The 20,381-nt window shown below is 47.6% G+C and overlaps 1 protein-coding gene across 4 annotated transcripts in view; it reads left to right on the plus strand.

The window, feature by feature from the left end:
* GAB3 (GRB2 associated binding protein 3) overlaps nucleotides 1-17,688 on the plus strand; it is a 69,416-nt gene extending 51,728 nt beyond the window's left edge. For 2 of the 4 annotated variants that reach the window (XM_076347358.1, XM_076347356.1), the window contains exons 3-10: nucleotides 2,484-2,700; nucleotides 3,157-3,635; nucleotides 6,232-6,287; nucleotides 7,422-7,677; nucleotides 8,849-8,930; nucleotides 10,614-10,716; nucleotides 11,962-12,075; nucleotides 13,087-17,688. In XM_076347358.1, coding sequence (XP_076203473.1) covers nucleotides 2,484-2,700; nucleotides 3,157-3,635; nucleotides 6,232-6,287; nucleotides 7,422-7,677; nucleotides 8,849-8,930; nucleotides 10,614-10,716; nucleotides 11,962-12,075; nucleotides 13,087-13,203 — 1,424 coding nt within the window. In that variant the 3' untranslated portion in view covers nucleotides 13,204-17,688. The remainder of the gene's footprint in view (nucleotides 1-2,483; nucleotides 2,701-3,156; nucleotides 3,636-6,231; nucleotides 6,288-7,421; nucleotides 7,678-8,848; nucleotides 8,931-10,613; nucleotides 10,717-11,961; nucleotides 12,076-13,086) is intronic. The other 2 variants (XM_076347355.1, XM_076347357.1) reach the window with 2 other exon arrangements.
* Nucleotides 17,689-20,381: the final 2,693 nt, after the last annotated feature.

Raw genomic sequence — 20,381 nt, forward strand, 5'->3', positions numbered from 1 at the left:
GGTTGCCATGTGGTCTGTAGCTCACAGCCTTTCCTGATGGGATAATCCGTGGCTAAACCCTGTGAGTACCAGATGGAGTTCAGGCCTGTTTGTTCTCTGTGTTAATAATCCAGAATGTCATTAATTTTTCTTACGCATTGTGGCAGGTTTTAGTTGTTGTGTGTTTTTTTTTTTTTAAAAAATGTGGTCAGATGGTGATGTGAACATGCTTTTCTGAGATCCCTATGGAGTTAGCCTGGTGCATATTTGATCATCCTCAGCTTGCAAGACAGCTCTCCGAGTCCAAGATTTGAAAGCAGAGTTACTGTCTGAGCCAGCACAATGAACAAGAGAAAAGTTATTTTTTCAGATGGGAAGGCTGCAGCCCTCAGCTCTGCTTTGCAAATGTGAAACCCTGTAAAAGCCATTCCTTCCAGATGCTCACTGCTGAAATCCTGCTGCTATAAGCACCTGCTCAAAATTAAGCAAATGCTTTGTGTAGGCTCGAATTTAAGCATGTGCTTTGCTGATCTGGGGTCCACTGCATCAGACCTCCAAAGCTAACAGGAGGAAGCAGCAGTGAGTCAATACTGGTAGATGGGAAGGGAAGAGGCAGCTCCCTCCCCAGTTCAAAGGGATGAGGTGTGGGGTAACGCAGGGAGAGAAGATCAGCTGTTTCACTCTTCTGACTGACATCAGAAAGGTGACAGGGTGAAGCCCGCTGTGGCTGGTGTGGAAGTCTGGGTCACTAGAGGGTTTTGTTTGTTTAGTGATGTTGCTGTCTAACCACCCATGTCTTGGCAGCCCTTTCGGTCCCTCCTGACCTGCTTGCGCATACACCTAGCACCTCCCAGGGTTGAGAAGAGACTATAACAACCCAGTAAAGTGCCAAAGCTTGTTGCTGTGTTGAGCTGAGGACTAGGTAGAACCTGCTGGAGGATCTCAGGACCTCACCGCACAGTGCAGGATCTGGCCCACCACATGTATGCAGATGGTCAGGGGCTGGTTCCCAGCATTTCCAGTAAATTCTGGATTTCAGTGTTAGAGAAATCTGCCTTCTTGCTACGCTTTGAAGGAATGTTTATGCTTGGTTTGGTTTTATCAGCAGTAGCTGGTTTCTTGCGTTTGTTTTTGCTGCGGAGTTCTTCATTTTGAAGAAGGGTTTTGCAGCTTTGACTCAGGCGGTGTCTGTGCTTCAGCCAGAGAGATGGGTGCCCACTGCCGAGCCCCGCAGGTGTCGGGGACAGCTGGGGCACCCAGTGAGCACTGCCTGGTCCCCGCACAGCCCTGGTGAGGGAACCACCACGCAGCAACCTGAAACGTCACTAGAAAAAATCATATTCTCTAATTGAGGGCTCGTGTTCCTGGTGCCACTGGCTGAGCTTGCTGCTAGGAGCAGATGCCTTTGGAGAGCAGGCCCTTCCCTGTCCACAGCTGCCCACGGTGGGAGGTCCGACTTGCACTGAGGTCTCGATTTTTTGAGTCAAAATGCTCCAAGAGCTGGGCCAGAGGCTGTGCTTAGCCTTAACTCTGTATGGTTCACCCATCACTCCTTCATCCCTCCTGCCCAGCGTCCCCGGCTCTCTAGTGGGGATGGAGGCTGGGAGAGCAACAGGACTAGACTTGTCTCTGCTGCCCAGTAATGCTCGGGCCAGATGGGTATGAGTGCCTCGGCCGTATGCTGCCAGTGAAGGATGGCCTCGGTGGTCGGAGGTCAACCCGGAGCTGAGCAGGTGGCCAGCTCTGTGCAGCCTGGGCCAGCCCTGCTGCCTGCAGCCCAAACCTGCTCCTCTCCCCACCTCCATCCCTTTCTGTGCTGCGGCAGGACTGGAGTGTTATGCCCGGGGAAGGAGGGAGCAAGGAAGGTGTCGCTGAGCAGGGAAGGTGTCACTGAGCACGGGCTCCCCTGTGTCTTGTGGCCTCCAGAAAAGTAGTGTCCCTTTTCTCAGCAGAGCCAACAAGCCTCTAGCTGGGCAATAACAGCTACACCACAGCTCTCGTGGCTTTGATGTCCAGCCTAGAGAGGCGTAAGGAGTTTGCAGACAAGTTCAGAGGTGCAACAAATCCAGCTACTCCATAAGCCGCAAAGCTCAGTTTTGTCCACTGAGATCTAGAAAGTGGGAAGAAATCATTCCCTTTCCTTGTCGCCGTTAATTTGAAGTGTTGGAGATTAATACTTAATTATTTGTGTTAGGTCCTAAAAAATACTTGATAAAACAGACTGCTCTGCCTCAGCACTTTCCTCAGCAGAGGCTGTCTTCATTGCTGTCTGCAGGAGGGATGCTACAGCCCTGCAGGAGGGGGGATGCCAGACCAAGCCTGGGCAGGGGGACAGCTGCAAAATCAGGCTCCCCTCTCCCCAGAATCAGTTTTTGCCTTGACCCATTGCTGCTCTGGGGTAAAACATCCCTGGTGCAAAAGCAAGGTGGCGGTGGCCAGGAGAGGCAGTGGGCCAGGGTGAGTCAGAGCCGTTCCTCAGCTGGGGCCGTCCATTCCCATTGCAGGTTCAGTGGAGAGCCTGTCTCACACGACCTCGTCCCCGCAGCCATCGCCGGCCGCCTCCACCCACGCCTCCCGCATCGCAGATCCCTCCTTCTCAGTTGACCACGCTGCTGCTGACGCATCTGCCGCAGAGGAGACCCCCAGCGAGTCAGAGTCGGTCTTCCTCCCTGACTACCTCTTCCTCTCCAACTGCGAGTCGGGCAAGCTCAGCCACAACAGGTAGGTGTGGGGTCTGCCAGATGCATCGGGCTGGAGCCACCCTCTGCCTGCCCAGTGATGCCCTGGGAAACTGGGGCAAACTTGTCCTTGAGCCCTACCGCTCAGGATAGGCTCCCAAGCACAACAGGGGACCATCAGCTTAATCTAATTTGCAGGAGGCTTTTCATAGCGCAGATTAGCGGTCGAGTGTTGTATGTTGGTCCTGTCCCTTTCCAGGGTGAGTGGCTGGGGACCTCACATACGGCCTCCCTCCAGATGCCCTTTCTACCTGCTGCTGCCCAGGGTGCTCCACAAAGTGCCCAATCCCCCAGCCCAGCTCAGGGGGCACCTTCTGCAGCCATAGGGAAGGGACAGATTTTGTCCCAAACTGTGGGGTTGGGGTTTTTTGCTGTGCGCTTGCTCAGTTGCAACCAGCAGAAAAGGAAAGCGCAGGTCCTGACCTCTGTCTCTGTGCAGGTGTGACAGCTGGTCGAATTCGGACAGATCTCTGGAGCAAACCTCATCAGACGATGTTTTTGTCGACTCCTTGCAGTCCCAGCCCTCCTTGTACCTTGTACAGCCGTCCAGCGCTGGCACTGTGCACCAGGATGGGGCCCCGTTGGCAAACCCCAGCACTGTGTCCAGGACCATAGACATTAACGGGCCACCCAGTGACTTTTCCTCCTCTTCTCCACTGCTGGGGACGCCGCTGACACCAACCTTTCAGATCGACAAGAGCCAAAACGTGCTGCCCTACGGTGTAACCCAGCTGGACATCCTGTCCAACACACCCCCACCGCGGCCGCCCAAGCCAACCCACTTCTCAGACAGGAGAGGGGATGAGGTGGGCGGTGGGGCCCTCCAGAACGGGCACGCAGGGCTCTGCCGGGCTCAGGTCGCTCTGGTGCCCAGGAGGATCTCCTTGTCCAGCTTAGACAACGTGAGGAACTGGAAAGGTGAGTGCATTTCCGAGAGCCAGCAAAGCAGGGCAGGTGTGAGGGATGGAGCTGCACACCAGTGCAGAGCGGGTGCCCACCTCCAGTTGTGCCTCCCTGTCCTCCCCCCTGCGAAATCATATACCCCCCAAAGCAACCTGAAATGTTTGTTTCAAATTAGTTAGCGAGCAGGATTCAGACCTGTCCCTCACATTCATCTCCTGCTCTGTAAAAGCCCCTCAGTGTGTACACATGGGCAGCGATTTGGCTGTGATCTCTTCAGGGTGCCTCATGAATTGCTAGTTTTCCATGCCCGCTCCCTCTCCAAAAAAGAAAGCAGTAGAAAAACAAAAATGAAAAGCCAGCCGTTGAATCAGGCAATGCCAAACTCTTTAGTTATGCAGGTCAAAATGTGGGCTTGCACATGGGAAATGCCTTTGTAGCTGTGCTGCTTTGCTACATCCAGTCCTTTCCATAACAGCAGCATGTCTTTTCGCAGCTTAGAGTAAAGAACGGGAAGCCAGGGAGACGCTGGGGATGGGATGTAATCCTAGTTGAACCAGGGACTCCGTCCTTGAGCAAATCCCACTCTGACCTTGCACTTCAGTCAGGGTAGCCTGAAAACCCACTGCAGAGCAAGGCTCTGCTGCAAAGCAAGCTCTGCTCTGAGCTGAGGTGACTTTTCCACTTGTTCTTGAAACACCATCATCACAAACAAAAATAACAGTCAAAACCCCAGAACATTAAGGTGTCAAAAACCAGCATACGCAGTATGAGAAAATCTTATTTTGTGGAGCCATGGAACAGAGGGATGCAGCTGGAATACCTGGCTGGAAATCATCAAGTATTTTGCAGTGATGCGTCATTTTTTTGAGGAAGAAAAAGTAGGTTTTTAAGAACTAGCGTCCTTTAGACTCCTGCAGTTTGAATGACCAACCAGTGTTTGGGGCCGTTAGATCTTGCTCTTAAAGCTCAGAAGCTAAAGCAAGGAGACCTCTGTCCAGGCTGTTTATCAGTGTACAAACAATTCTTGGAAGGTTTCTGAAGAAACACCCATCAGTGGAACTGGTATTCTTAATTATCAGTTACATTCGGTTGCTCCCTGAAAGGTGCTGCTCTTGCTTCTGCACGTGTGCTGCTCTAACGATGCCACCGTGCTTGAGACAGTTAATGTTCCTCCAACTCAATTTATGACAAAATGTTTTTAAGAGGATTAAGTGGCCAAATGTCATGTTCTGCTACTGTGCTGCAAGGTTATCTCTGCCTGACAGGGGGCAGCAATGAATTAATAAGTGCTGCTATTTTTTCCTACCCTAAGTGCAGCTGAAACTGAAAGGTTAAACTCTGAATTAAAACGTGTTTAACAAGAAAGATTGGAAAAAGAAACAGGGAGAAAGCAGCTGTTCCTAACCAGCTCCCAAAGTGAGCCCACTCGAGTTATTTACTTCATTTTTTGCCCTTGGCAACCTGTAAAAGCTGAACAGATGTAGTTAACCCAGTGCAAAGGCAGCGTATGCTGGTTGCAGTGCCACGAAGGGGAACGAGCTGTACGTGTGTAAGGCACCTGTATCCTGGCATCTGCTGGAGTGTTGTGCCTGAATATCTTTTTGCCACAATAATAAGTAAATGTAGGTGTCCCAGGACAGCGACTGTGTCTATCGGAATATATACACGCGCTAACAGTATTGCTTTGTTCTTGTTTAGCGCTTTTGCCTTTTATGCTGGTACCACCACAGAGACCCCCACTTGCAGTGCAGTATTGACATCTCCGCTGTAAGAGCGGGGACTGGATTAACACGGTTGCAGGGTTTTAAGGCATTCCCACAGAAAAGCCATTTTCTGCACAGAAAATAATTTTCCAGAAAAGGATGGTAGCTGTAAGCATCTCCCGCTGCTAATCTTCTATGCACTGAATGCTGGATTTCAATTTTTTTTGCCTTTTGCTTCAAAAGTAAAATTGACCTGCACCAAGACAAAGACCATCCTGCACAAGGGGGACACTGTGACTGGTGACTTTTTTTTTCTGGCTGTTTGTTCCCCATCAGCTTGAGCCACTTGCACCACATCAGCTTTTCTGGGTGACAAAGAAAAGCATTTCTCTCCTACCGTTAAGCTCCGCCATGCACCCTCTGTACAATAACATGTGCTTCCCTGGCACCCTACATACGAGGCTCCCAAATAACTTCCCAAACAATAATGGATTAATATTTCCTACAATCCCTTTTCATATAATTTCCCCAGTTTGACAGACGGGGAAAATAGAGCGGGACTAGAGCAGGAGCTGGGTTTAAATTTTTGCTTGGTTACTTGCTCTCTACACCACCCCAGTCTTTCTCCCCAACTGCTTGTGTTACAGGAAGCCCAAGCTACAGCTGGATTATACATGAACATGTTCCTTGATTTCATCATACTTAAAATAGATGTAATAGCTCTTGAAATGCTACTGAGTTGGTTCTGGTCTTAAGTGTCGTTGGATTTCCTCATTTAGGATAAATACTAGGAGTTATGGAATCTTTATAAAGCTGTAATTATTTTAGAGCCATATGCTTTACTCCAGAATTATCTCCGTAAGGTTGTACTGCCTTATCACATTTTTAATCACTCTTTTCCCTTGCAGCAGACATGGAAGGCAGTTCCTTAAGAAGTCGGGATAAGAGGCTTAGCTTGAATTTGGTAAGTACTCTGCTTGCATAAATTTAAAACACTGGCACATGACAAACTTCAGAAAGTGAATCATTTCACATCCTGATATTCAATCATTCCTCTCCTGTGTTCAGCAGAAGAATTAAAAAAAAAATGGAAGAAGTACTTGGCTTTGGGCATCTTCTATGCTGCTTCTTTGCGGCCGCAGGAAGCCTTTGAGGGAGGGGGAGGCCACCACACTGAGCACCCTGTTTTTAAAGTAGGTGAAGCCAGGTCTGTTGTGAAAAAGGATACCAGTAGCCTCGAGAACTAAACTGTTGACAAAGAGCACCTGAGAAAACTGCTTATCTCTTGAAAAAAGGATCTAAAGAAGCCTATCACTTCATGATCCTGAGGGATATCCCCTCTTTAGGACATAGAAAAGAGTTTGCTCTCAAAGCGCCTGTGATTCAGGGCTCTGTCAGTCCAAAGCTTCCTGACTCTGCCTTTGACAGACATGGTTGTATCATCACACATCACATAGCCAGTCTTCTGGCTGGCGCTGGACACTGTCTGCTGTGTGGGAGATCTTTTGCTGCTTGTATGTAAGTTCTGGTGGTGGGTGACTTATATTTTTCTCCCCATTGAAAGCTTGCAAGGCTTGTAATCAATCCCTCTCACCACTCAGCCAGCTCTAACCTGCATGAAATGCATTTCTAGTGTTTATTCTCAGCTATCAGAAGTAACTTGTATGTCTGTGTGTCTGCTCTCTCAGCTTCCACATTTGCAAAAACCTAGTTCATCAGATGTTCTCCTTTCAGATGTGGTTTTTGTATGAAGGACCCTCCTTCGTTTTATAGGTCAGAATTACTGCTGGGAGAGTCAAGCACAGCCTCACTGAAGTCGGAGGATTTAAACCTACTTAAGTGTCCAATAAGTTTGGTCCTCGTTTCCAGCAGTGACTTGCAAAGCTCAGAAGTGGTCCTCTCCAAAGCTGGAGTGTGCTTCTGAACTCATGCGTTTGTCTTGTGTCTTTCCAGCTTGCGCCTCTCAGGTCACGTCAGGACTCTCCTGGCCTGGAGCTCGGCTCAGATCTGTTGCCATCTCACAGCACCTCCTGGCTTGCAGGGGGTTAGCTATTCATTTATGGATCCATTTCTTTCTTTTCCTCCTTTGCTTCTGAAGCCCTGTCGGTTCTCCCCGCTCTACTCGACTGCTTCGGACAGCACGGAGGACAGCTACGTGCCCATGCGCCCCAGCACCTCTCCCTCTGCACCTGGCTCCGACTGTTCACCCGACGGCTACATCCCCATGAGCCCCGGCTCAGCCACGTTTACCTTCCCTGTCGTCAGCACTGAAAAACTCACCAGCCCATTACCTGAGCTTCCCTCAGACCTGGAGCCCCCTCCGGTGAACCGAGACCTCAAGCCTCGTAGGAAATGTAAGCCCAGACCTAAAATGCAATCGGCAGCCAGGGGGTCCTGATAGCGGGGACATGGGTGACCTCTGATAGTGTCCTTGGTACATTTTTAAAGTGCTTCCCGCTCTAGAAGAGGGATTGAATTGCTGTATAAGTGGTTTATAGTACTGTAACGTAGGATGTGTCCACAGGGTGGTTTGTGAGCAGAGGAAGAGCGTCCGTGCCTACTTTTGCAGTCGGAGACCGGGTGGCTGCATTAGCATGGTGCATGGCTTCAGATCCACTCTGACTGCAAATCACCAAATGGACGTAGCCTTGGAGAGACAGCAGACTAAATCCTGCAGCTCTGAAGTACGTGTACTGCTGTCTCACCAGCTCCCTGACCTTCCAGGAACAGGACATCCAAACACTCAAATACTCAAACTTGATGTGTGGGCTGTTGGTTAAACCTCTGTTGGGTAGGCGCAGCTGTCTTGGTTTAATTAGGAATTTCCTGCAGATGCTTTTACTGATGGTAATTTTCCACTCCTGCTTTTCATGGCATCTCCAAAATCTGGGTTGCACTTCCAGAGCTTATACTGGGGACAAAATTCAGCTTTGCAGTGGAGAAATTGCCTAAGCCTAGCCTACGTTAAAGCTCTTTGGGCTGCAGAGCCACAGGGCTACTCAGAAATTGGTTCAGGAAATGCTACTGTGAAGTGCAGACAGAAACTTAGACCATTGCCAGGAAGTGAAGCAAGCTCAGGTCCTTTCTTAGGGGTTTTATGAGAACGGGGTAGAAAATGTACATGGACTGGTGAGAGGAATGATCTTGATCTCCACATGTAGGACCTTTTTGTTTAGAAGAGAGCCCAAAACCTGGTTTGACCTGTAGGCTGAACTGGCCTCTCCTCTTGAAGGCAGCATATGCAGAGCAGATCTGAGACAAGCACGTGGATCTTGTGGGGCATTTGCTCTCCTTATGCCCATTGTATTTATTCTGTTATTTTAGGGTAAATGAGGGACTTTGCTTTCCAGCGCTGACTGAAGTGGTCATTTGTTACCGGTTTCTGCCTTGGTTATATCGTTATGTTCTGTGAAATACTCTGTTAGTTTCTTGCTGTTAATATAAAACTTCATTTTTTTCTAAACAGTCTGTACTTTTCATTAGCTCTGCTATTGGAAATGTAGTTCCTTTTGTATCTACTTGCAGCACGGCCACCTCCTCTGGACTTGAGGAACCTCTCCACAATCCGGGAGCATGCTGCCGTGACCAGGATGTGGACTGTGCCTTAGTAAGTCAACAAGAAACCTGTCCTTCCAATCTTTTAAGCATTAACATTGTGGAATGGAGTTAAAAATAACTTATCACATCCCACAAGAAACAGTTTCCTGGCAAAGTCCACAAACAAAAATTTCCCAGGGCTCCTTCCAGCATCCCCCAGGCTTTTGCTGTCTCTAAAAAGCAAGGCTCCCTTTCACGATGGGCAGCTCCAGTGCGTTCAGCATCACGCAGTGATGCTCAGTCTATTTTGAAGGTCCTTTTTGAAAAGGCTGGAGCTGGTCTGCACTCTGGTGTGACTGCTGCAATGGCTAAAAGCTGCACATGCCTTAATTATTTTTTTCAAAGTGATAGAGCCATTTTTGTTCCTGAAAATCAATATTGCAGAGGAGAACCAGATAAGATAAAGATCTGCCTGACTTGTAGCGTGGGTGTAGGCTTCCGCACTGCCACGCAGCAATTCAGACTGGATCTGTTGGTGTGACCTTTTGTCACTGGAAATTAGTTGTGGGGTAAAACAAAGGCTTTTGGTCCCAAAGCCCAGGTAGTGTGAACAGGTGATACTGTTGGGCTCCAAGGGCAGTGAAAGACTCATCTTCAGGGAACTCGTGAGCAGGGGAGGACTGCAGCCTGCTGGCTGGGAGGATCTCGGCGCTACGGGGAAAGGCTGACAGGAGAGCCAGCTGTGCTGAAGTGTGCGTGCAAAAGCCAGGAATTCCCACCAACCTCCTCTGCGTACCCCGGGCACTCCGGAAAATGTGGTTTTTTTCACTAGTATCATTGCCAGACAGGACACTTCCACTCCCCCGTCTCAGGTAATCATTTGGAGGGCAAAAGGGACACGAGATGGGCAGTTTCTCAGTTGCAGACCCCTCTCTCAGCCGTACAGTCCAAAGCCGGTTAAGCCCTTCAGCGCTGCCTGCCGCGTGCTGCCTGTTAGGGAAACCCCAGTAGCCTGCCTCCCAAGCGTCCCTGCCAGAGCGCTGTGGTTAATTAGTGCTGACACAGTGCAGAGTCCTGAAGGATAACAAGGGAGTTCGCATGTTTTACATTAACAAAACTAAAAAAGAAGTATGCCCGGAACTAATAAAGCAAAGGGAATTATACTGTTCATGCCGCACAAAGCGGCCATCTAATTTCCTAATAACTAGCCCCATTGTGCTGGCCTGCAATAATTTACTCATGATATACCTCTGACAGTTACGTTAGTGGTAGAGATTTCCTTGTACGAGGGCTGAGTCACAGCCATCTCCATAGCACAGGTAGCATGTGTTTGCACTGTGTTCAAAGCCAGGCAAGTTCCTCTGCATGCACCTCCAGTAGCCGATTAATTCGCATCAATCTCCAAAATGTGGATACCCACACAACTAAGTAACTGCCCTATCAGCACATATTACCCGGATGAATATCTGTCTCTGTGCCCCTTGTTGGAGAATTGCTCCAATGGTTTATGCTTTCTGTCATACCAGAGATGGCAAACTTTCATAAATCCCAGAGAAAAAAAAAAACCAACAAAAACACTCATAGCAATATAGCACGCTTTTTCTAGAACTAAAGAGTGGTTTTGGACATCCTCTCCATAAAAGCTGCAGCGTTACTGTGAGTTTATTCACCATATGGACTGTGTCAGGCTTTGGCTTCATTTCAGAGCATCTGTAAGATGCTTCCTTAACCTCTCCTGTGTTTTTCTTCATAGCAATCGAATGAGCTTTATCTCACCAGAAAGAGACGGTATTAATTCAGCAAGAATATTTGCCAATTCAGTTTCCGGAGAAGAGGAAGAAAGTTACATTCATATGGTAATCTTCATTTTCACACAGCCATCCTTTGCTTTATTCTGCTCTGTCACATTGATGGAGAATGCAGAAGTTTGTTTTCTAAGAAAAAATGTTGAGGAGGTTTGTCCTTTGCCTTCTGTTTTTTAAAAAAAATGATGAAACGGTTTTAAACCAAAGACACTGGGACCAATTTACAGAGAGATAAGGGAAGCCCTTCTTCTGCTCTGCAGAACTCAGCTGTTCGCCCACGAATGTTGCTGAGCAGTTCCAAGAGATCACAGGGATCAGCCATATTTACATGAGAACTCATTAAGGCAAAGGAAAATTAAATCTTTTCACCTTTTAAAAGTGTGCCCTGCAAAATCTCCTAGGAAATGACAGAAAGCCGTTAGTGCACTTCCTAAAGAAACACACCAAATATTGTGCAGAAACAGAACTCCCATTAAAGTCTCTTATTGCTTCTGCTTTGGCTGGTGGCACTAACCCACTTCCCATCCCATGAAAGAAGAACATCTGGCTTTGTGGCTTCCTTTTCTTCATTCACTCTTTAGCCATATCTTGCAAAAGACCAGAATCTCAGTTTCCTTTGAATTTTAGGTGGCAATGGATCTCAAATCCCTTGATCTGAGCCAATGTCTACAGATTTGGCTCCATAGCCAAAGCCAAACGGCAGCGGCTCTAGAAATATATTGCAAAACTGACCACAATCTCCATGAAGCATAGTCTCAAATTTTAACCCACATCTCTACTAGATCAAAATCCGCTCAGGAGGGCGGTTACAGTTGTAACTACTCCCCATTCGATTTTTCTAGTCAAATAAAACCTTCCATACGTTTATGGTCATCTGTGATTTTCCTGAGATTAATTTTCAGTTGCTAGATTTGAACAGAAGTATCACCATTTCTTCAAACTCACGGAACAATGATGGTTACGAGGGCACCCCTGCAAATCTGAGCCTTCCAAGGGCTTGCGTTGAGAAGCTGGGCGCAATTCCTTCCTGATAGCACTGAATGAAAGTCAGCCCGGTTTGCTTGTTTTGCCATAATTACCAGGAGAAAAAGGCGCTCTGTTTCTTTATGCCATCCTGCAATTAATCAGTGTTATCCTGTTGCTAGTCACCAAATGCACCCATGGCATAGAAAATTATGCGGGTGCTGACCCTCGCACGCGTTCTGCCAGACAAGTCTCCCACCTCACAGTTACAGTCCTGCTTCCTTTTGGGATCATGTTTTAAGAGCGTTAAAAGTTTCTCTTCTTTCCCGACAGGAACAGAGACAGGCAACATCTCCATACAGTGGTGCTTTTCCATGGACAAGGAAATCTAACCTTGATTACTTAGCATTGGATTTTAATTCTGCTTCCCCATCCCCTGTACAGAAGGTATGAGTCATTTGCAAAACCCCACAGCCTCCTATCTTTTTGTTTGCTGGGAGGAAAACAAGACCAAGAGTCAGGCTCTGCTAGGTGCCCTAAGTATCATCGTGAAGCCAGTCATGTTTCCAGCTGACTGCATTTGTGGCAGGCTCAAGATTAATGTAATAAAAGCACTATAAGGGTGATGACAGGGTGTCCTCAGCGTGACTCATAGGGTTGCCATTAACACGAGCTCGGCAGAGGGCATGAGACTGCGCTGGGATGTGCAGCCATGAGGGCTTGTGAGCAAGCTTGTTGGTGCTTGCAGGATCTCTGCATGTTCTTTCATTTTCATCAAGTCTCCACAAACCCTTTCCTGCTAGTTTTCCCCCAAATCTCTTTGCGGTAACAAGTTTACAGCCCGTGATAAATTCACGGGGTAAAACTGTACCATCTCTTGTAACGTGGCAAAATGTGCATCTTTATTCTTGCATTACCGAAAGCATTTCAATTTCCTTAGCAATGCTGAGAAAACCCATTCCTTGTTCCAAAGAGCTTATAACCTGCCCAGGCGGTGGGTAGGTACCATTGCAGAGCAACGAACTGTTGTCAGTTTGGGCCACTTTATGTCCTGTGTATCATTTTCCCCATCAGCTAATACTCCTGGATGCAACAGACTCAAGACTCCTAAGCTTTCTTAAATTTAGACCCTTCCTTTAGTTAAAATGCAGTTAGGTTATCCCTGCAGCAGGATGACTTGGATGAGAAGGGAATGATTATCTGCATGGAAATAGCCGGAACAGCACGTTTCCCTCGCTCACTGTGCTGGGCTGAGTGACAGGGTGACAGATGGATAATTATAGCTAAAGCAGGCTGTAAAGCAATGCTTTTGTCAGTTGATGTCACTGTGAGCTTCAAGGTGAAGTGAAGCAATCAAGGAACAAGGGAAAGCGAAAACAGAAAATCAAGCCAAGTTTCACTAGCATCCCTTTTCAACTCTAAAATTAATATGTTGTTTTTTTCTTTTCTCTCCCACAGAAACCTTTTCTCTCTGAGGAGCAGAGAGTGGACTATGTCCAGGTAGATGAACAGAAGACTCAAGCTTTACAGAACACTAAGCAGGAATGGACAGATGAGAGGCAATCGAAAGTCTAAAGGAAGAAGATTTGGGATCTGGAGGATTATTTTTTTTGCACTGGAACCACAATGTTAATGAAGCAGCTATCACAGTAGAGTTCAAAGGCAGAGAGAGTTGAAAGGTGCTTACAGTCTCTAGAGGAATGACGTTTTTAATAGAAACCTTTGACTTCAGCTGGACATAGTATGTTGAATGAGTGAGTGGTTCACTGATGATTAAAGTAATGCATTACCCTTTCTCCTGCCCTTACCAGTAAGCTACATGGTACCATTTTCTGGCATGATTCTGTGACGAGTCACACACACATGTTAGCAAATCCACTACATGTTGCATTAATCTAGTTAGTCCTGCCTTCTCCCTCTGTTGCATAATCCCTAGTTGCTAAAGCTATTTTTTGATATTCCTACCAATACTGCGGGTGCTCAGAGTGCTTTTATGGCAGCGAGCATCTGACAGGTATTGGTGACTAATCAACTAAGGGCTAAAATACTGAAACAATAAAAAGAACTTTTTGAATATATAGTGCTTAAGCAAAGAGAATTTTGGAAAATATTTTTCCCCTGGGTTTAAAAGGTCTGACTCTGAGCTGATGCTGTCAGAAACTCAAAACACGACTATGTACCGATGGGACTGGAATGCACCGTCTTTGACCCTCTGGACGACGGTCGTCGTATTAAGCTTCTTCTCTCCATTGTGGCTCATACTTGTCGCCTTTCTGTCTGATTCCTACTGGTGTTTTCTTCCCTATCTTGAGGAGTGTCTTCGGCACAGCACAGCACAGCTGCTCCTCTAGCAGGAGGCTGCAGGCACACAGCTCTTGGCTGGCCAAAAAATAGAACGGGAAGCTGTGAGCCTGTTTCTGCAAGTCTTGGGAGAACTGGCAAAGGATCAAGAATGCTTTCATCTGAACTGCAGAAGAAATGCTATTGGAATTGCTGGTAGCAGTCATCAAACTGATTGTTTCACTAGACCCACCCCCCCAAAAAAAAGAGAATTAGGAAGTGCAGCGTGCTCCGAGAGAGGCTAGCAGGCCTGCCAAAATAAAACAACAATGCGCTTACGTGGCGTGAGGACCTCTGGGTTCAGGAAGCTTATCTACCTTGGGACTTGTTACAGGCACTATCTCAGGATCACATATGTGTATAGTTTATAACATATTTAACTTTAAAAGCTTGGCTGCAACCTTTATTTTAAGGTGGCACACAGCCACTCGAATCATGGAAGTATGCAGTACCGCTGAGTGACCCACACTGGATTTGATCTTGCAGGCTTTGCTCATGCAGGTAAGTCCCACGAGCCGTAAGAGCTCTGATCCTGTCAGCAAGGACAGCCAGCCAGCACCCTTACGAAAGATCTCCTCTTTGACAGTGCCAGGTCACTGGCCTCCCTTCGTGTGCCTGTTGCTACCACGCTGTATTACTGTAATCTGACATCCCAAAAATGCTGATTTACCAAACAGAGGTCGTAGAAATGTCATTGCAGAAACCACTGGCATTTCAAGGGTCCTACTTATTGTCCTCCATGCACCCATTCTGCTTCAGCCATTTGGGCACTCTGGGAGGCTGAGAGACGTGGCCGAGTGGCACGTCGTGCTGGGAGAGGCAGCGTGGCTAACAGAAACACCATTTTTCTCCTACCTCAAGAGAGCTGAAGTGCTTGCAAGTCTCGCTGCTTCTTTAGAGCAAATACAAAGCTGGGGATCCGTGGTGACCAGGCTCTTATTAGCTTACCCTGCAAGAACGATGAGGTTCACCAGCGCCTTTATTGACTCTGGGGCAAACTGGGCACCCAGGCCTGCGGGCATAAAGTGTCCTGGACTAGAGCTGCTTGGAAAACTGGGGTTTATACTGCAGATAGCTGACCTACTGTTTCCTCCTACTCTGCTCCCCCCCCTCCCCCAAGCTCTAAAATGCAAGTTAATGTTCATAAAAGTTTTGGAAAGAATTCAGACTTTTCTGTATAAATCTTGTCTGTCTGGTGTGAAATTTAGTTTGTTAAAACCCAGTTGTTTTGTCCTGAAACTGATTTAGGAGAGCTCTGAGCAACTGTGTCCTGGGTGTGGTATTGCTACAGGGGAAGTGGTTTTGGGGAGAGGTGGTGGAGATCTGCGCCTCCACAGAGGTGTTAGAGGGGTAAGCGAGGAAGGGCCACAGTTACAGAGACATTTGCCTTTCTGCTCAGAAGAATTGTCTGTCTTTCAAGGTGTACAAATAATACACGTCACGGAAAGCTTTTGGTGTATGCTGCAGTACTGGAAGAGTTAAAAGACCAGCTAAGACGTGTATTACAGCAGGGGACAGAAAACATCCACAAAGGGCAGGTAAAATTATGCTATGCTACTGCAGATCCCAAATTGCAGAGTGATGGCATGGCAGCCTCCAGTGGGGATTGCGATAGCATACAGATCAGCTCGTATTTGACTGGAGTGTTTCTTTTCGTGCTGTCAGAAAATCTTCCGAAATGGAAAACCACCAAGTTACTGGAGACAACTGACGTGCTTGTTATTCTAGTTTATTGCAAAAATATTTAAACTTCGACAAACCTGGCTAACAGATCATTCAGAAGTTTAGAAAAGAAAGAGCTCCTTTGGTATTTTTTTTTCCCCCTAAAAGGACATAAATATATAGCTTGGCGGGGACCGTCAGATGAGAATGGCCCCCTTTCAACTTCTGCGTGTCCCCTGCTTGCCCCCACCGCTCTCATATCTCGATCAAACGCTGCTCGCTGGTTTCTAACTTTCACTTTTTAACTAAAAGCTAAGTTTGGGGGTTTATTCAGATTTTTCATTTAAGGTCTGTTTTTTCCCGCTGCTCCAGGGCCCGTGACGTGCATTCTTGCGTAAGCACAACACGTGAAACGGGAGCGATTAAAAAAATACAAAAAAAAGTTTTAAAAGCAGAGCAGTCCTCCCCCAAGGCTTTTATTTTTTTGTTTTAGTCAAATTCCACAATCCTCCAAAGAGGGTAAAGAGGAGGAAGATGGTGGGAGGATGGCAAAGGCCAAATCTGCTGCGGCCACCCCATCATTAAGGATTTCGGTGTGAACGGAGCCACAGCAGCCCCTGCTGTAGTACACGACTGACGACATACCTGTGGGCTGCCACGCTGCCAACCGCAGCAGCCCGGGGCCAGAGGACCTACTGGGGGGAGAGGAGGGATGTTACAGAGCAAAAAGGAGTCACTGTTTAATTAAGTCTGTTCTTAAATACTGATCCCTTGGCCAAAGAGGAAAAGAAAACCTGTGAAAGCACCTGAAAACTGAGTCAGCTTTTGACAGTGTCATGTCTGAAATGTAGCCCAGCAAGAGCCCTTGGTTAGCACTGGCGCCCGGGTCAGCCAGGCACGTTCCTGGTAGCGTCTTGTTTTTTGCTGTGGGTCTGTTATATTGTTATTTGTATGTATTTCATTAAAAAGTATCACGAGAGCCGATGCAGAGAGAGGCTCTGCACCTAAATGAGCATGGGGCGGCCAGCGGTCCCTTAGGAAACTCTTGTCTCCCGGGGGAACGGGCACTGCCCGGCTCAGGACCTGTAGTGCCTTCTCCAGCACCGCTGGGGCTTCTCGTTTAAAATGGAGAGCAGTGCTAAACGAGCAAAATAGTTTTTGCTTAATTGGAAATGTTTCTCTGTGGCCTTGCCAGGTGAAGCTCGGTTGCAGGACGATGTGGAAAACAAACAAGCTAAAAGGTTTCAGTCCTGTGGTTATTGTCAGGGCGATCAGCTGGATTCCCCCCGCTGTTGGCGCGGCCGGTGCGTGAGCTGGTGTGCCAGCACGCCGGCACGGGAGGGAGGAGGTCGGAGATGAGATGGATCTCTTTTACTGAAATTGTCTGTGGCCACTGAATACAAAAATAGCCTGTGTCAAACGCCTGCTTGAAAGACATCCTAAAGAGTCATAAAGAAATCCTTCTGATCTGAACTTCTTTCCTGGGGCGAGCAGGATTTCAGTACTTACAGAGAGTTACACGCGTTCCCAAGGTCTTTACTCAGTTCGGGTTTAATATCGCCTCATTCTGCAGTCTTTCAATGATCACGCATTTGAGCAAGGTGTAGCAGGATCCAAGACTCGTTTGCTTTTTGGACTAGACTGTATTTTCCGTTTATAATTCCTTTATTACAGGAGGCAGCATTAAATTCCTTACTGGCAGATAGGAACGCTTTACCTGAGAAATGTCAACAGCCATTTAACTCAAGCCAGGTGTTTTCAGCCAGCTCACTTTTTGCCAACGGTAGCGCCCGCTCTCTTCCGAGTCACTAATTACATCATAGATGTAGATTTTGGAGTTGCATTCACTTGAAGCGATCCAGTGGTTTAGTAATTCAAAGACCATCAGATGCTGTGATGAGAATGAAGCACAGGGCAATGCCTTTCCTTTGTTCCCCTGTTCCGCAAAACTTGCTCAGGTTTAAAAACAAAAAAAAGCCACCAAAATAGCAGACTTTTGCCATGTCAAAGCCAGAATATTTTTTGTTCAAACGAAAATAAACTTTTGTCTTGTGCAAATGAAGCATTATACTTTTTTTTGTATCTGTAAATCTGTGGGGAAGCATTAAACAGTCATCTCTGTCACGAAGGAATTAGTCATTGATAGAGGGAAGGGGCTCGCCTTCCTGATGTTTCATTGTAATGTTTGTTGTATATATTTGCACATTAAACTGTGTATCTTTTTTCTAATAAATTAATATAAAACGTAGCTGTGATCTTTAATTATTTTGATATGCGAAGGTGCTCATGGGGATAACTTCCACATTTTTCATTTAATGCTTTTTTCCATTTTTTAAATCTCTTACTAGGCTGTGACTTGTTCATATAAATTATTTGGATGCAAATTCAAACAAATTTGCAAACGAATTTCATACACCTGTGTATCAGGAAGATTATTTGCAGGTGACTTGAGAAACAAACAACGATGAAGTTGTGACCTGGGCTCATGGCTGCATCCTCCTGGGGCCTGGGTAAGTTGCAGCCCCCCAGCTCCAGCTCCTGCTCCTGCCCCTGCCGCAGCCGAGGGGGAGGAAGGGGCCGCGCTTACAGACCGATGATGTAGACCGCAAGCACAGATTTGTTCAGCATATGCTCTGGGCTTGGATACAAAGAACAGTTGTTATTTAACCTGATCCTTTAATTGCTCTGTGCTGAGGAGCGTAGTTGCTGTTAATGTAATTTCCACACGCAGCAAGCTGGGGACGTGGGATCCTTTCACCCTGCACGTCTCGGGATTTCGAAGATGAAGCGAGGCGGTCCATGGGAGCAGAGCTGAGCAAACCTAGCTGCTAACAAGCAAGGTAGTTTGGGAAATAGCTTATTTATTGCTTCAGGCAAGTGTCACTTTTGGATCTGCGTGCTTTGTAATCCTGGCTGGATACCCAACTGTGGTGAATCGAGGGACTTGTAGCGCTTACAGAGCCATTGATGGAAACTTGGCTGCACGACTCGAGAAGCGCGGACACGTGTAATTTAGATAAGCCTACGCCTGGGGGCTCGATACAAGGGAACTGCGTGACATTTTGTGTTCAGTCTTATAGGGAGGGCAGGTCGGATAAATAAAAGGTCAGATAAGGTCTGACTGCCGGTTCACAGGCTGCTTCCATGTCCTCTCTCCAGCGGAGATGGGAACGGCCCTTTCGGCGGGGAGCGCTCCCCAGGAAAGTGACCTCCCTCTCCCGCACCAGCTCCCAGACGCTCGGAGGGAAGCAAGCCGTGCTGAAGCCACCGCCGCCCCTGCCCCAATGGCCCGGCATGTCCCCTCCGTGAGGTACTTCCCAGAGCAGCAGAGGTGGTTGTCACGCAGGGTCCCGGCACCCAGAGCATCCCCACAGGCAGGGACAGCCGGGCCCGTGGGAGGGGAGCCAGTGCCCTCTGAGCTTGCGATCAAGAAATTGGGCTCTGCGAGTAGACGGTGCTGAAACGAAGCAGTATGAGGCTGCACAAAATTCAGGAAGCTCTCAGACTTCTCGCGCCTCTGTGCAAAGTACTTTGGTGATTAGATAATAATAATAATAATAAGGGGGAAAAACTGATAGCAATAAGTATGACTGCGTAAGCACTTGGTAGATGTTAGCCCCTCTAATCACATCCGCAGTTTCAAACCACGTAAAACACTTCCCTGAAGCAAAAAGCTGCAGAGCAGCCAGCCAGTTACCAAACCCAGGTCATCTTCACGGGGCATGAAACACAAACCCCTCCAAAAAAAGCAGTAATTCCCTACCGCCCCAGTGCTTTTTGCCTTTTTAACTCTTTTGGTTAAGAGTGCAATTGCTTTGGTCTTTTTTAGTCTGAGATGCTCGATGGAGCACTACCTTAAAAATGGGCATTCCTGTATAACCGTGTCCACGCTGGGGACTGTATCAGTGCAAGGATACAGGTCTTGGGCCACAGTGGTGATACCCCATTTCTGTCCAGTAGATCTCCAAGAGCTTTGGCGAAGGGACCTGTACTTTATTTCTGATTTTTCATGTGCGCTTTGAGGGACAGTGACTCCCCCAGGGCCGGTGGCAGCAGCAGAGGTGGCACCTGGGTCTGCGGAGTCTTAGTCCTGCCCTTTCGCCAGCGACTAATGCAGGCTGTGCGCTGTGTTTTTACGGGTCTTAAGATCTGCATCTCCCCATCAAACAGCATCTAAAAATCCTCTTCCAGTTGTTCAGGGCAGAGAGTGCAGAGGGACTTTGCTCTGCCGGTTATACTTATTTATAGGAGCGCACTGGGTGTCAGCAGCACCACGTAGAACCAGTTTGGGTTGGAAGGGACCTCTAAAGGTCATGTAGTCCCACCCCCCTGCCGTGGGCAGGGACATCTTCAACTAGATCAGGTTGCTCAGAGCCCCGTCCAACCTGACCTTGAATGCCCTCCCTGGGCAACCTGTTCCAGTGCTTCACCACCCTCAGTGTAAAAAATTTCTTCCTTATATCTAGTCTAAATCTGTCCCCCTTTAGTTTAAAGCCATTCCCCCTTGTCCTGTCGCAACAGGCCCTGCTAAAAAGTTTGCCGCCACGTCCAGCACTTAAACACAAAGGATGCGTCTGGCGGAGGCTCAGCCCCTTCCCACCTGGGGAACTGATCCCAGGCCCTGTTGTAATGCAGGAGTGAGCAGGGAGCGACCCAACCTTTCATTCATTGTGCTGTTTTGTTCTGCTTTGATATTTGATTTTCCTTTCACATCCGATTTTAGCATAAGCCCATTGTTATACAGCCCCAAC

The sequence above is a fragment of the Aptenodytes patagonicus genome, chromosome 9 (assembly GCF_965638725.1).
Source record: "Aptenodytes patagonicus chromosome 9, bAptPat1.pri.cur, whole genome shotgun sequence".
In the NCBI taxonomy this organism is placed as follows: Eukaryota; Metazoa; Chordata; class Aves; order Sphenisciformes; family Spheniscidae; genus Aptenodytes; species Aptenodytes patagonicus.